This window comes from Herpailurus yagouaroundi, unplaced genomic scaffold (genome assembly GCF_014898765.1).
Source record: "Herpailurus yagouaroundi ecotype Mexico unplaced genomic scaffold, PumYag 100, whole genome shotgun sequence".
Classification (NCBI taxonomy): Eukaryota; Metazoa; Chordata; class Mammalia; order Carnivora; family Felidae; genus Herpailurus; species Herpailurus yagouaroundi.
The window spans coordinates 15,307,335-15,324,169 of record NW_024412391.1 but is presented as its reverse complement, the minus strand read 5'-3'; the positions used below and the strand labels follow the sequence as shown (position 1 = coordinate 15,324,169).

Sequence of the window (16,835 nt, the reverse complement as noted above, 5' to 3'; positions counted from 1 at the left end):
TCTCTCTCTCTCTCTCTCTCTCTCTCTCTCTCTCTCTCTCTCTCTCTGGTTTTATTATCAGTCCTGAAGGGGGTTGTGGGAACCCCAGATTCGTATGCAGTAAATCAGAAGTATAAGTGGCCTGGGACTTGCAGTTGGCATCTGAAGTGGGGTAGGCTTGTGGGACTGAGCCCTTTCACTTATGGGGACCTGTTGGTAACTTCAGGCAGATAGTGTCAGAATTGAAATGTTGGATACATCCCATTTGGTGTCAGAAAATTGGAGAAATGGTTGGTGTGAAAAAAAAACCCCACACATTTGGTATCAGAAGCACTGTGAGTAAAAACAGCTCAGTGTTCAGTATAAAACTTGTGGAATGAAATTTGGTGATTTTTTTAATAGGGAGAAAGAAAAATAGACTTTCTCAGTTCTGTGCTTTCATATAGTTTAATCTTATTGCTGTTACCATTTGTTATTATATGCTCATTTATCAGATAGGTTGAATATTTTACAACTGAAGAAAATGGAACCAGTACAGCCTACTTTGAGTTTATAAATTTTAAATTAACTTAAAATGAATTGCTTTTGGCTTCATTGCTTTGTAATAACCAACTTGTCTCTTAGCTTTATAAATTGTTAGGGCTTATTTATATTTATTTGGTAATGATTCTTGCAAATAAATGATTACTGTTTGGGGTGAGGTAGAAGGGGGGAAGGAACTAGGGAGCAGATTGGGAAGAAAAAAATTTTTCCCATATTGGTAATAGAATAAACATTGGAATATAAACAAATAGAATATGTATGATTATTAATCTCTTCCCAAACCATTCAAATGCCACCAGTGAAAGTATAAATGTATGTATGTCATTTTTTAAAAATCTTTATTTATTTTCAGAGAGGGAGAGAAAGAGCATGCGTTAAAGCACGTGCACACATGAGCAGGGGAGGGGCAGAGACAGAGGGAGGGAAAGAATCCCAAGCAGGCTCCATGAGCCCGATGCTGAGCTCAATCTGGACTTGATCTCACAAACACGTGAGATTATGACCTGAGTCTAAATCAAGAGTCAGAAGGTTAACTAACTGAGCCACCCAGGCCCTCCTATGTATGCCATTTCTGAGAATGAGGAAGTCATACGTGCTTTCATGGTTTGTTACTTTTGTTTCAGATCTTTAAGGCATGTAGTATTTTATTAAGGTAAATAACAATGACAACAAAAGCAACTGGCAACTTTATGCTATGACTAGGCTAGAAACAGTTATATTTAAAAACTGTGTCTTTAGGAGACACCTGAGTGGCCAGTCACTTAAGCATCCAACTCTTGGTTTTGGTTTAGGTCATAATCATGGTTCCTGAGATGGAGCCCTGAGTCAGGCTCTTCACTGACAGCTCAGAACCTGCTTGAGATTCTCTCTCCTCCCTACCCTCTCTCTGCCCCTCCCCTGCTCATGTGCTCGCTCACTCTCAAAATAAACAATAAATTTAAAAAACTAAATAAAAACTGTGTCTTTATAAATATACTCCTATAAGAGAAACTGTTAAAACTATGTGAAACTCTGATACTACAGAGGCTTATTGGCTCTAGGAAGGACCCGAGTTTAGGGAACATTGGTCATAACTCTGTTCTTGAGACTTAGAGCTAAGTCATATTTTTTGTATTCCTAAACTGGCTTGGAATAGTATTTAGTTAATAAACATTCCTTTCAGGGTTGTTCAGTTGCTGCTGACTTCACTGATGATGATTTGTTGGACAAATAAGGAAGTAAACACTGAAGAGTTTTTTGGCTTGTGTTCCACTAAAAACATAGAGAAGGGCAAGAAGTTCCTGTTTGCTAAATAGGAAAGTTGAGAGAATGAAAAGCATTTTCTCTGAAGCATCTTATAATGGATGAAACAAAAAATGATTTTTCGTATATATTAGCATGTTCTTCAAGTATGGTATTTTAAGAAAGTGTCTAATAGGCTTCCTAGTTGTTAGAAACATCCCTGCATTTAACAGAAGACCATGGAGGCGGGGAAGGGGGGAAAAAAGACGTTAGAGAGGGAGGGAGGCAAAACATAAGAGACTCTTAAAAACTGAGAACAAACTGAGGGTTGATGGGGGGTGGGAGGGAGGGGAGGGTGGGTGATGGGTATTGAGGGCACCTATTGGGATGAGCACTGGGTGTTGTATGGAAACCAATTTGACAATAAATTTCATATTAAAAAAAAAGAGAAAGAAACATCCCTGCATTTACATTTAATTTCATGACAGGTGATTCCTGAACCAATTAATGCTACTTTTTTGTTGACAGTGTCCGGGGAAAAGGTAGAGTCCAGTGATTATGGGCAAAAGTAATCACCTAGGAACAGGAACTCATCACTTTGCAGTGTTTATCTTATTTCCTCTTGAAATTAAAGTTTGCTTTTGTGAGGTAAGGGAGTGATAAAGTTTAGTAAAGTTTAGTAAAATCAAGTTTAATAAAAGGGTCCAAAAGTTTCAGCTGGAGGTCTTTATCATCTTCCCACTTTCCCTCCTCTTCTCCCTTTTCTTTCTCCTCTTTTATCTGTTTCTTCTCACCCCGTGGTTTACGCAGTGGTGGTTAATTATGTGGCTGGCCTGTTTCCCTGTCAGCATTTTTTTTAAGTGAGATCTCTAGGCTTGTTGGAGTTTCTAGCCTTTGTGGCAGGGTTTTTTTTTTTATTTTTTTTTTATTTTTTTTTAACATTTATTTATTTTTGAGACAGAGAGAGACAGAGCATGAACGGGGGGAGGGTCAGAGAGAGAGGGAGACACAGAATCTGAAACAGGCCCCGGGCTCTGAGCTGTCAGCACAGAGCCCGACGCGGGGCTCGAACTCACAGACTATGAGATCATGACCCAAGCTGAAGTCGGACGCTCAACCGACTGAGCCACCCAGGCACCCCTGTGGCAGGGTTTTTAACTACAGATCTAGTATTGTTAGTGGCTATAGGGCTGTTCATATTCTATGTATCCTGAGTGAGCAGGGGTAGTTTGTGTCTTTTTTTAAAGTTATTTATTTTGAGAGAGAGAGCTCATGAGGAGGGGAGGGGTAGAGAGCGAGGGAGAGAGAGAATCCCAAGCAGGGTCTGAGCTGTCAGTGCAGAGCACCACACGGGACTCCATCCCACAAATTGCGAGATCATGACCTGAGCTAAAACCAAGAGTTGGACGCTTAACTGACTGAGCCACCCAGGCGCCCCAGTGGTTTGTGCCTTTTAAAGGGCATGCCCATTTCATCTAAATTAGTGCATTTATTGGCATAAAGTTGTTTATGCCTTTATGGCACCTTTATGTCTTATTTTTTATAGTGGTAATTTTTGTCTTTTGTATTTGTCTTTTTTCTCTCAGCAGTCTGGCTAGACATCTATTAGTTTCATTTTAAGAAAACAGCTTTTGGTTTCTTTGTTACCTCTCTCTCTTCTCTCACCCCTGTGTGTGTGTGTGTGTGTGTGTGTGTGTGTGTGTGTGTGTGTGTGTGTCCCTGTTCTGTTTCATTGATTTCTACCTTTATTATTTCCTTTTTCTTCTGCATAGTGTAGTTTTAATTTGCTCTTCTTTTTCTAATTTCTTACAAATGAGACCCGAGGCCATTAATTTGAGATCCTTCTTTACTAATACAAGCATTTAGTGTTAAAGAATTTTCTTTTAAATGTAGTTTGCTCCCTGGTGAGTCAGATACTGCCCCAGGTTGAGTTGTTGCACAAAGAAAACTGTAGCATAGAAGGAGATCACAGGGGATGGCTTCCAAAACTGTGACTCCCAAAGAGGGGATAAATGGGTTCCTTTTGTTTAGGGTTAGGATGAATATTTAGATTGGGAAGCCTTGTGATCTCTTGTAGAGAAGGGCATAAGGTCACCATGTGCCTTAAGGAAACATGCCTACACACAGATTGTATGGATTGTATGTCATGTAAATGAAGCCGAGTCTCCTCTTTGGGCAGAGGTTTTAGTATTATAATGAGGTAAAGGTGGTTGTGAGTCATTCCAGAGGTCACCCCATGGTCCTTCTGCACGGGAGTTGGGAGTTTAGCTGAAAAGGTCTGGGTGGTCTGAGCCTGTGGGGTCTTGTCAGGGCCCTTGCCATCACCTCATGAGTGGTTTCAGGTTTCATTTGCCTGAGTTAAGAGCTAAACCAGAAAGAAGAGCTTAAGGAAAAACAAGACAAATGCTCGTAAGTACGAGCTGGTGGGTCTTGGGATCCAGACAGTGACATAAACGCTGCTAGCTGTATATCACAAATTCTGCTTTGTTGTGTTTTCACTCCTGTTCAGTTTAAAATACGTATGCATAATGGCACACTTTTCTTTCCAACCCTCCTTATGCCTTATTTTGTTCTCTTGTGCTTAATCTTTTGGTCAGGATATCTAGTACAAGGGTGAGATGACATAATGATAGTGGATATCCCTATCTCAAAAGAAATGTTTTCAGCATTTCATTGCAAAGTATCTTACTTGATCTGGGTTTTGGAGCTTCTGTATTAGATTCCTAGATTGCTAAGAGTTTATGTTATTAATGGGTATTGAATTTTACCACTTTTTCTCTATCTTTTGTGATACGACTTTTTCCTCCTGAATTCTATTAATATGTGAAATCAGTGATTGATTTTCTAATGTTAAACCTCAGATATATTTAACTTCTCATTTCTCAGATAAGCCTATCTTCCTTATATAATTTTTGGTCTATTTTGGACATAGATGGACTAATGTTTTGTTAGAATTCTTCCAATTATTTTCATTAGTAAGATTGGCCTTGTAATTTTTACCTTTCTCTTCAGGTTTAGCATCATTGTTACACTGATGTCACAGAAAAGGTTGAGCTAAACTTTTCTTCCTGTAATCTGAGTATGTGTAAGATTTGCATTCTTTCTCGTGTGCTTGGTAGAACTTGTCATTATGCTCTCTGTGCTTCAAAATTGCTTGGAGGAAATACTTTTGTCTATCAATTCAACTTCTTTAAATGTAGGACTGTTCAGGGTTGTTTGGTTGGTTGAGCGTTTAACAAGATATCTTTTTCTAGGAATTTGTCAGTTTCACTTAAAATTTCAAACTTGTGGTCATGAAAATATACATGATATCCCCTTGTTTAATGTTTTCAGGACTTCTTGAAATGTCTCTTTTCATTCTTTCTGTTTCTCATTTATGAATTCTTTTTTTCCCCCCATCACTCTTACTGTCACCAGAAGCTTATCAAGTATATACTGGTCTTTTGAGGAAATCAATTTCTGGTTTGTTGATTCTTTCCATTATTTCTAATATCTTCGACTTGTGCTCTATGTTTAACGTGTCTTCTTTCTCTCTTTGGCATTAATTTGCTGTCTTTTTATAACTTACTGAGATGCATGCTTGGCATATTAATTTCCAGACTTTGTTATTTTCCCATGTATGCATTTAAGGATATAAATCCCCCTCTACTTCTTTTTTAGTTGTGCTATGAAGTATTTTCATTTTTGTCCAGTTCAGTAATTTCATTATGAAATAATATGGCTCTTTTGTGAGCCATAGTTAGATAGAAATGTAGTTTTGTTTTTAATTTCCAAATATGTTATGATTTTTTTTATTGTTGTAACTGATTTCTGGCATGAATGCATGTATTGTATTATAGGATTTATTTATAAACTTATTTATTTATAAATTTATTTATAAATTTATAAATACAGTATATATTTATAGGATTCTAGTTCTTTGAAATTTGATAAGACTTACTATGGTCCAGTCTGTTTAATTTCTATAAACATATCATACATACTTGGACAGAAAATGAATTCTTTATTTGTTAAGGCAATTTTCTATATATGCCCAATTGGTCCAGTTTGCTAACCATGTTTCATAAATTTTCTTTACTGAGAGTGATTTTATCTGATTCTCTCAGTTACTAAGAAAAATATTAAACTTTCCAGTGTGATTTTAGAATTACCTGTCTCTTATAGTTCTGTCAAACTTTGCTTTATAGATTTTGAAAGCCATGTTTCTAGGTATATATACATATTAAATTCTTTAATTTTGAATTGAATCTTTTATCATTATGAAATGTGTTTTTATCTCTAGTGGTGTTTTGCTTGAAAAGGTATAAATTGTCTTACGTTAAGCTTTTCTTTTTTTTTAATTTTTTTTTTCAACGTTTATTTATTTTTGGGACAGAGAGAGACAGAGCATGAACGGGCGAGGGGCAGAGAGAGAGGGAGACACAGAATCAGAAACAGGCTCCAGGCTCTGAGCCATCAGCCCAGAGCCTGACGCGGGGCTCGAACTCACGGACGGCGAGATCGTGACCTGGCTGAAGTCGGACGCTTAACCAACTGCGCCACCCAGGCGCCCCACATTAAGCTTTTCATTTGGTGTTTGCATAACATCTATTTTTACCTTTTATTTTCAACTGTTATATATCCTTTTGTTATTTTTATTTTATTTTTATTTTATTTTTATTTTTAATTTTTAATGTTTATTTATATTTGAGAGAGAGAGGGAGCGTGTGCATGCATGAGCAGGGGAGGGGCAGAGAGAGAGGGAGACAGAATCTGAAGCAGGCTCCAGGCTCTGAGCTGTCAGCACAGAGCCCGATGCAGAGCTCAAACTCACTTACCATGAGATCATGATGTGGGCCGAAGTCAAATGCTACGAGCCACCCAGGTGCCCCTCTGTATTCTTTTTTTAAAAGAAGGATTTAGTTTGATTTAAAAAAAAAATCTGCCATCTTTTGATTTGAGCATTTATTTACTTCGTATGATTGAATTATTGGTAAATATATAGGTTTAATATTACCATTTTACGGTATATGTTTTGCCGTATCTTTCATTTTTTGGTTGTTGTCTCTTCTTTTGCTTTTAATCTTTTCATTGTTTTTCTTTTTGTTTTTATTTTTTTTAAGTTTATTTATTTATTTTGAGAGAGAGAGCGCACACACAAGTGGGGTAGGGGCACAGAGAGAGGGAGAGAGAACTCCAAGTAGGCTCCATGCTGACAGTGCAGAGCCTGACATGGGACTGCAACCCAGGAACTGTGCGACCATGACCTGAGCCAAAATCAAGAGTCAGATGCCCAACCGAGTCACCCAAGTGCCCCATTTTTTTCTTATGTTTGTTTGGAAGCAGCATATTCTGTTTATCTAGACTGTATGATTAGTCTAGAAATTATACCAAGTACACATATTTAACAGAATTCATCAGTACCTTTTCCCTTTGCCTGTACTAGAACTTAGTGAATTTTCAACTCTCATCTGTTTACCTTCCAGTTCATATGCTATTGTTGTCCATTATTTTGATACCATATTAAAAGACTCTATAAAACTCAATTTTCAGTGTTCATTAAGTTTTCCTAAATATTTACTAATTTTTTTGTTCTTTGTTGATGTTTGCATCTTTGATCTTATATCTAGGATCAGTTTTCTTCTGCCTTAAGCATATCCTTTGGAATTTCTTCTAATGTAGGTGAACTCTCGGTTTTTCTTTGCTTGAAAATTTTATTTCTTTTCTTAAAGGATATTTTTGCTGAATATGGAATTCTAGGTTGACAGTATTTTTTTTCTTTTTTAAATTTTAATATTTTTAAATATTTATTTATTTATTTATTTATTTATTTATTTATTTATTTTGAGAGCGAGAGAGAGTGAGGAAGGGTCAGAGAGAGAGAGAATCCCAAGCAGGCCCCACGTTGTCAGCGCACAGACCAATGTGGAGCTTGATCTCACAAACTGAGATCATGACCTGGGCCAAAATCCAGAGTTGGACGCTAAACCTACTGAGACACCCACACACCCTGAGGGTTATTTTCTTCAAATACATTTTGGATATCAGTCCACAGTTAACTAGCTTCCCTTTTTCCTATCAAGAGTGTACTGTAATTCTCAACTGTTGCTCCTTGGAATGTACTCTTTTTCCTTATGGCTGTTTAAATATTTTATTTTTGTTTTAGATGATTTTATTTTATTCTTTTTAATTTTTTTAATGTTTATTTTTGAGAGAGAGAGAGAGAGAGAGTGAGCGTGGGCGGGCGAGGGGCAGAGAGACAGAGGGAGACACAGAATCTGAAGCAGGCTTCAGGCTCTGAGCTGTCAGCACAGAGCCCAGTGCAGGGCTTGAACTTAGACACCATGAAATCAGACCTGAGCCAAAGTCGGACCCTCAACTGACTGAGCCACCCAGGTGCCTAGACTATTTTTTGTAGTTACGTTAAAAGGGCAACGCCAGTGTGGCAGCCCTGTTAACTATTGTGTATTTTGGTTTTCTTTTAGTCAAATATATGTTGCCTTTGTCATTCATTTCTTTCATTTTCTCATTTATCCTTTTTAAATGCACATTTACTTTGAAGTTTTCAAATTTCTCTAAATTCTTGATCTCCTTTCTATAAGTGGGGTTTTCTCTCCTTGCACTTTGGCCTTCATTTATGTGATTTTTTTTTTCTTCCTCTTTACCTTCAACTCTGACAATTCATGTTTTATTTCCTTTTATCGTTTTACTGTGTCTTTTTCAACTGTTTACATCTCTTAATGTTTTATAGAGAGGGTTGTTGCTTAACTTTTTTACATCCATAGAGAGGTATTTGGTTGTTTTTATCTACATCTTTCTGTTGAATCAGATTCATTTGCCACTTTAAAAAGTTTCTTTCTTCCTTTTCCTTTTTATATCTTTGTATGAAACTTGAGTTGATTATTCTTGAGTAGTACTAATCTTTAAATGAGGTGAGTTTTTCCTAACTATTTTAGGGAAGTTCCTGTGGGTCAGGAGATATGGCTGTGTTCCAGGATAGCAAGATTTTTCCTTATGATACTTCTTTTCCTTTCAGATACTGTTTCTTCTCAGCAGTACTCATCATATAAAATCTCTCTTTTTTTTCCCCCTGATTGCTATCCAGAATGTTGCTTCTTTCTGTAATTCCTGTTCATTCATGCCTGTTTGTTCCCTGCCCTGATTACTCCTTTCCATCACTATTCACTTCTAACTAATTCTTCAAGGCCAGCTCTTCAAGATCGCTTTTTTATTATTCCCACACATCAATTGCTCCCCCTTCTCCACTCCTATTTGCTTTTGTGCCGTATTTCTCATTTTGTGCATCAAAGCTGGTTAGTTTTCTGCTAAGTATAGTTCCAAATATCACATCATTGTCACGTCATAACTAACATGTATTTGAAGGCTTTGCAATGTGCCATTTACCTTTTTAAACCCTATTTATGAATTAATTTATGTAGTTATCATACCTACCTTCTAGGGTAAGCGTTGTTGTTATCCCCATCTAAAAAAAGCAGTTTGCCTAAGATAGTGCAGGTGGTAAGTGGCAGAGCTAAGATTTGGATCCGTACTTTACTATGCTTTCCTGTCCTAGTAAATGTTTACTGCTTCAGTTTCCCCAGTAGTTATTATTATTGTAGTATAAACTGCCATAATTATGTCTCTTTGCAGAATTCTAACAAACTGCTGAAAAGCATATATTTTTTTAAAAATCTGCTTTATGCAACCATTATTATTCTTGAATTATCAAAAAGGACTTTATGTTCTACAAGTTACTGCCTATAAGTGATTTTGTATTTCTTTTGAATGTCATCTCTTTTTTTTTTTTAATTTTTTTACATTTATTTATTTTTGAGAGACAGAGTGACACAAAGTGAGAGTCGGGGAGGAGCAGAGAGAGAGGGAGACACAGGATCAGGAGCAGGCTCCAGGCTCTGAGGTGTCAGCACAGAGCCCGATGCGGGACTCGAACCCACAGACTGTGAGATCATGACCTGAGCCGAAGTCGGAGGCTCAACCAACTGAGCCACCCAGGCGCCCCTGTCATCTCTGTTTTGATGAGAAATCAGTCTGATAGAAGTTTGGGTTTAGGCTACAGTACTATAATCCATGCTCTCTCTCTCTTTTTTTAATGTTTGATGAGGTTTGAATTTTTTTTTTTTCTTTTGGTAAAAACTTCCTAAGTTGCATTTTTTTATCATGTACTTTTTGAGAGGATATTCACTACTAGAGACAAGAACATCTTGTGCCTAGTTAGGACTGTATGAAATGTGTTTATTATAGTCTTAATCATAGGTGAAAAAAATGAGGTGGTATTGGACCTGGAGACTTTAAATAGTTAGAAAATTGTTAGGTAATAGCATGCTTTCTCCTAAGTGATATTTTCATTTCTTTTGGATAGTTTTACTTTTTATCAGACCCTTCTGATTTCCTGCTTTTGATGTTTGTCAGAAATAGAAATATTAGCAACTGCCTGGCTTCCTCTTAAAACATAGAAGTAATTTTTAAACTTAGATAGTTCACAAGAATGTTTAAATGCCTCAGTTTTTAATTTGTTTTAATAGTCTAAGTTTTTGCTGAGTCATATAAAATACCTACAAGTAGGAATACTGAAACAAAAGGCAAGATCTTTCAAGAATTAGAAATAGAGGGAACATGCTGAAACTGTTTAGGGTGGAGAGGTGTCAATTTTTTATTTATTTTCAGATCTTAAAAGGGAATTCTTTTAAATTAAAAGAGGTATAGGTAATTTTAATTTAAGGTACTGAAATCAATGTATTTTGAAAAAATCTTTACCCTGCTTTAGTCTTTGCAGCATTTTTATTCATCATTTCAAGGGATTTCAAGCTTGTTCGATTTCTAGACATTTCACTTTTTCTATTAAAAAAGTAAAGTTTCTTTAGTATATCTCTCATGGATTTAAAGCAATTTTAATATTTACCAAAGCCTTAATAAACATTTCCATTATTACTTTTCTTTTTGAAGACATAAAAGAAGATTCTTAAAGCATGTTATTCCGCTGAAAGTAGCCACTCCATGTAACATACTCCAGATCCAATCTGGACTATTTATTGGTAACCCAGATTACCTGGCAAGCGGCAGTAATGCATATTAGAATAGATTAAACGAGAGTCATCCTTCGTTTATCATGTTCCTCTGTACAATGCAAGCTTTTTAAAAATTGTTATAGAATTTTTGATATGGAGTGGTTAGATGATTTAATACTGTAACATGTAAGAAGGTCAATAAACTAATAATAGAGTTGGGTTGGTGGAGTGTAGAAAGGAATATGAGAGGGCTGGAATTCATAGATTTCTACCTTTGTCTTATGTTAAGCCATGATTTCTCCAAAAGAAGAAGTGTTTTGTTTTTTGGTAGAATAGCTAGATTCTCAAACAAGCCATTGCTTATAAGGAACCATTTCCAACTGACAGGAATGCTTTGGGTAAGTAAGTAATCCAGAGTAGGAACAAACCAGCATTCCAGAGAAGAAATGAAACATAACAAGTAAATTTTAGCCACAGCAGCCCATAGGTTTTTTTAGGGAGATTACATTGTTTCCTTTAAATCAAAAATAATTTTTTCAACTCTTTTAGTTTTATTCTTTTAATATTGGATTTGTTTAATATGTAGTAGAATGATTTGGTATGGCAAGTTTTATTTTCCAAAGTCTTGCTTTTTTTTCCATGTGTTACTGAATAGGTAAATTTTGCCATGTCTGTTACAGCGTTTCATCTTAGGTGTAATTAAAAACAAACTGATCCGTCCTATGTCTGTTAGTCTGTTATATAAAGGTGTGTGTGTATGTATATATATATATACACACACACACACACATATAAAGGTATATATAGGTATATATATAAAGGTATATATATAGGGGTGTGTGTGTGTGTGTGTATATATATATATATAAAGGTATATATATATTTTTTAGAGTCCTTGGGCATGTTATTTAACTTTTCTGCACTTTGACTTTTTAATCTTTGCAATAATTAATAATCATCATTCCATAGGTTTAAGGAGTAAATTAGTTTAACCTTTGTGGTGTCTTGCTCACAGTTGGTACTCAGCAAAAGTCAGTTCCTTTTTCTTTGGTAAGATCTTTTTTGAAAAGCTATTTCTAGATTTGATAATGTTATATCTGAATAATTTTCTTTAGGTTTCATAATAGTCTCCACAGAAGAGTAGGAGACATCAAAGAGAATTGTTGTCTTTTAGAATAGTGAACACAAAATGAATTCATTAGGGAGAGATGGAGACAAATTTAAAAGTTCCCCAAATAATTTTTTTTTTCAAATGTTTGCTTGACTACTCTGGGTAAAATGCTGTGACTTGTTAGGGTGCCATTATATGCTAAGAAAATGCTTTATTGAAAGTGGGAGTTTTATGAGCATTTTGTTTTAATGTAAGATACTTAGTAACATTAAGATGACTCAGAGAAAAAATGTCAACCATGTGGCTAGGGAACTCTGCCTGTCCCCTGCCTTTTTTTCTATTCTAAGCTTTTATTTTTTCTTTAATTTTTTTTAATGTTTATTTATTTTTAAGATGGGGTGGGGGGGAGGGGAGGCTCAGAGAGATAGAAGGAGGCACAGAATCCAAAGCAGGCTCCAGGCTCAGCTGTCAGCACAGACCCCAACTTGGGGCTCGAACTCACAAACTGTGAGATTGTGACTCGAGCCAAAGTCGGACACTTAACCAACTGAGACACCCAGGTGCTCCTCTAAGCGTTTATTATATACTGAGTATATCTGATGCTATGCTATTAACTATCATTATTCATGAGAAGATTAATTTTAAGTTTATTATTTATTTTCAGAGAGAGAGAGTGTGCATGAGTGGGGAAAGGGCAGAGAGGGAAAGAGAGAATCCCAAACAGGCTCCGCAGTCTCAGCATGCAGCCCGAAGCGGGACTCAAACTCAAGAACCATGAGATCATGACCTGAACCAAGAGTCAGACTCTTAATTGATGGAGCCACCCAGACAACCCATGGAGTACTTAATATTTTAAATTTTGCAAGTAATATCCTCTGCAAGCCTGATTGTAAATACTTTGGGTGTATTTGGCTCTTTGTCCTTGTTAAAAACAAGCTAACATCAGTGTATAAAAGCACTTATGAAATGTGGATGTGTCTAGTGAGTTGTGAAGAATAGACATTTCAGGAGTAACAAAGGCTATGAAAATGGTTTTTGTTACATTATGTTATAATAACAATATGTTACAAAGTTCTTCTGAGGTTTAGAAATAATTCCATATATTTAGTTGCTTTGTGGCTTTTCTTCTGGTAATTGTAGTACTCGATGCAAAACAATTGGGGAAACAGTAAAGTACAAATAAAAATACCCAAATAAAAAATCATCCTAAACCTGGAAACCAAAGAAAATCACACCTTTTCAGTGTATGGCACTGTTGTTTTTTTTCCATCTGTGTGTCTGTGTATATTTACAAATTATCTTACAAAAATTATATAATGTTGGGTTTATTCTTTTTACTTTGAAAATTACTGACAGTATTTTCTTAGGTCAGTTGTATTTGATAGAAAAAAAAACCAACACGAAGATCTTGATGAGTATTTGTGTGCTTTTTAGGTTAGTAAGAGTTGGAGTGAAAGGATTGGCTGAAGAAACAATTAGAGAGCTTAATTTCACTTGCAATGTGCAGAAGGACTTTAAAGATCAGGGATGGGGTCATCCATTTGATTGGAACTGTTGATGTGATCACTGCCTTAGCAGCTCTCAGAAGAATTTTCCCCAGTGGGTTTGAGTTCTCTTTCAGAATAGTGCTGCAAGGCTTAAGGAGAAAGAGGAGATGGAGACTTTCTAAGACGAACATAAAGTGGAATCACCTGACACATGTAGTTCAGTAAATATATTGGTTGTAACGGTGGTGTAATCTTAGTGTGCCAGAATTTGGAAGGAACCACTGGCTCTATCCAGCTTTTTGAGAGAGAGACAGAGAGACAGACAGCATGAGCAGGGGAGGAACAGAGAGAAAGGGAGACACAGAATCCAAAGTCAGCTCCAGACTCTGAGCTGTCAGCACAGAGCCTGATGGGAGGTTCGAACCCGTGAACCGCGAGATCATGACCTGAGCCAAAGTAAGACACTTAATCGACTGAGCCACCCATGTGCCCCACTGGCCTACCTAACTCTTAAACACCAGCTTTAGAGATAAGGAACTTACTTATCAAAGTTGTATAACTAATTATAATTAGTATGAGAGATGTAGGTAATATGGCAGTTGATTACTGTTAAAAATATGAAATTTATGACTTCTCTTATTTTCTCTATTTTTGCTTTGTGTTTTTCATGTCTGCAGTTTGTCTTTCTTAGTTTTCTACTCATCTCTGTATATTCCCATCTTTTACTTTTTTCATTTCTCTTCAGTTAGCCATTATGTAGAATTAATATATATTTTAAAATTAATGTATATTTTTAAATCTTTATCAAATAATTTTATCTTCTGTTTCAGGTTTTGGAAAAAGGATTATGTAACTTTTATGTGTCTCACAACTTACCATTACTAACAGAGCCCCACAACATTTTATCTGCAAAAAGATTTCCAGTCTTGTAATGGGAGAAGAGTATTGGTCAGAGTAGGTTGGATGGGCAAGAATTATCAGGAAAGCCCACAGGGGAGGGACACCTGGATGGCTCAGTCCGTTTAACATCGACTTCAGCTCAGGTCATGATCTCACAGTTGGTGGGTTCCAGCGCCACATTGGGCTCTGTGCTGACAGCTCAGAGCCTGGAGCCTGCTTGCGATTCTGTGTCTCCCTGTCTCTCTGCTCCTCCCCCACTCACACTCTGTCTCTGTCTCTCTCTGTCTCTCAGAAATATATGAACATTAAAAAAAAACTTAAAAAAGAAAAGAAAAGCATGCAGGGGGTGGATTATGATAGAAACACTCACTAAAGTAAGTCATGAATCAACTTGTTCCTCATACTTTTTTTTTTTTTCTAAGCCTGTTGTGGGGCTTGAACTCACGACTTTGAGATCAAGACCTAAGCTGAGTTCAAGAGTCAGAAACTTAACCGACTGAGCTACCCAGGCACCCCTTGTTCCCCTTTGACAATTAAAATATAAATGCTAATGTGTGAGTGCTATTTTAAAAAAGGAAAGATGAATATTAGAACTTTCTTTTTGCGAGAATTTTGTTGAAGACCTAAAGGCAAAGAAAAAGAACAGCTAGAGGAGTATATATCCCAAGATGGAAGCTTTCACTTAAAGTCATCTGAAAAGACTTGAAAGCTAAAGGGTATGGTTATAATTGATCTTCATAATTACCCAGAAAAGAAAGAAATTAGGGAGATTTCTGTGTATTACACTGTCATGGGGAACAGACCGTTTTACTTACAAATTTACGTTCAGGGACTAAATAAAGTAAAAGGGAAAACCTTTTTTCAGAGTCAAATGATAGAATTTACAATAAAGTTGTCTTTAGAATCTATTTGGATTCATGTAAAAGAAAACTCTTGTTGAAGAAAATGTAGGGATGCCTGGATGGCTCAGTCAGTTAAGCAACTCTTGATTTCAGCTCAGGTCATAATCTTACGGTCTCTGGGTTCAAGCCCCATATTGGGCTCTGGGCTGACAGTGCAGAGCCTGCTTGGGATTCTCTGCTTTTTTTCTCTCTCTCTGCCCCTCCCCAGCTTGTGCACACTCCAGCTCTTGCTCGTGCTCTCTCTCTCAAAAATAAGTAAACAAACATATTTTTAAAAAGGTAAGAAAATGTTATTATATGACATAATAAGAAGTCCAGAGGTAGATTCCATTGTTAGTCAATTCAGTGATGCAGTTTCTTTTTCTCTCTCTGCATTGTCATCATTAGAGAATTGACTTCATTCTCCTGCCTCTATAGATTGGCTGTAGCAGTTATGTATATTGCGTACAGATAGGAAAGTTTCCAGAGGAATAGAAGCAGATTTTTCTTTTCGGTATGTCTGTTTAGAAGCAAAGGGAACATTGGACACATTAGCCAGAATTGAGTTCCACACCATTCCTAAACTAACCTTTGTTGATGGGCATGGGATTAGGTTTTGATAATTATTTGGGATGAAATGGATATATATGTGGGTAGTTCAGTCTTCATAATCACTATGGCAACTAGTGTAACAACCCTTAAGAAGTAGATTAAGAATTTATCGATGAAATAATAAATTCAGAAATAAAACAGTGAAACATAAATCTCTGTCCACCACTAAATGCTGCATGATTTTAGTGAGGTTCATTCATTTCTGTAAACACACATCTCCCTATGTGTAAAAATGGAGATGATAATGCCTCGTTCATAAGGTGTTTTAATTTTTTTTAATGTTTATTTTTTAGAGCGAGAGAGACAGAGTGATGGGGGGGAGGGCAGAGGGAGGGGGAGACACAGATCCAAAGCAGGCCCCAGGCTCTGAGCTGTCAGCACAGAGCCCGACACGGGGCTCAAACCCACGAATTGCAAGATCATGACCTGAGCCGAAGTCGGACACTTAACTGACTGAGCCACCCAAGTGCCCCTGTAAAGTTGATTTTAGAATTAAATCATATTTAGTCTGTCTTAACTAAGACAGAATGAATTTTAACACTTCATAAGTATTTGGTAAATATGTAACCCTACCATTACTGGTACTTTTATCTCTGTAGTTTTGTACTTAAAGAAAATGATGTAAAAATGGAATTTTCACTTTAAATATGAATTTTCACTTTGTTTTTCCTGAAGCTATAAGGGCCTGGACCAGAGTTGTTGCGGTGCAACGTTTCTTCTGTGGTCTTTTCTTAGTAGCGACCAAAACAGGGAAAGCAGTAAATTGAGTATGAGCTGCCACTAAAAGAGTTTGTTTACATGGTTGTGTCAACTAGTACCGTACTATTTATATTTGAGATAACGTGAGAACTGAAGTGACACATTTTATGGAAGTGTGCTATTCTTAGTGTATTCGTAATTTCCCTTAATGAAGGCTTTTTTTTTTTTCACTACAATAAAAAGCGTAAGCCGGTTAATGTAAAATTCTCTCTCGTTCTTTGATATTTGCAGATGGTTTATTCAATCAATATATCAGTCAACAAGAATATAAGCCACGATGGAGTCAAATCATTCCCAAAAGCACCAAGGGTAAGCCCTGTTTTCTAGATTGTGAGTC

General features: G+C 36.5%; 1 protein-coding gene across 3 annotated transcripts in view; it reads left to right on the top strand.

Moving 5' to 3' along the window:
* MKLN1 (muskelin 1) overlaps positions 1-16,835 on the top strand; it is a 379,029-nt gene that overhangs the window by 273,571 nt on the left and 88,623 nt on the right. For all 3 annotated transcript variants that reach the window (XM_040471936.1, XM_040471935.1, XM_040471934.1), the window contains one exon: positions 16,730-16,807. In XM_040471936.1, the coding sequence (XP_040327870.1) occupies positions 16,730-16,807 (78 nt within the window). The remainder of the gene's footprint in view (positions 1-16,729; positions 16,808-16,835) is intronic.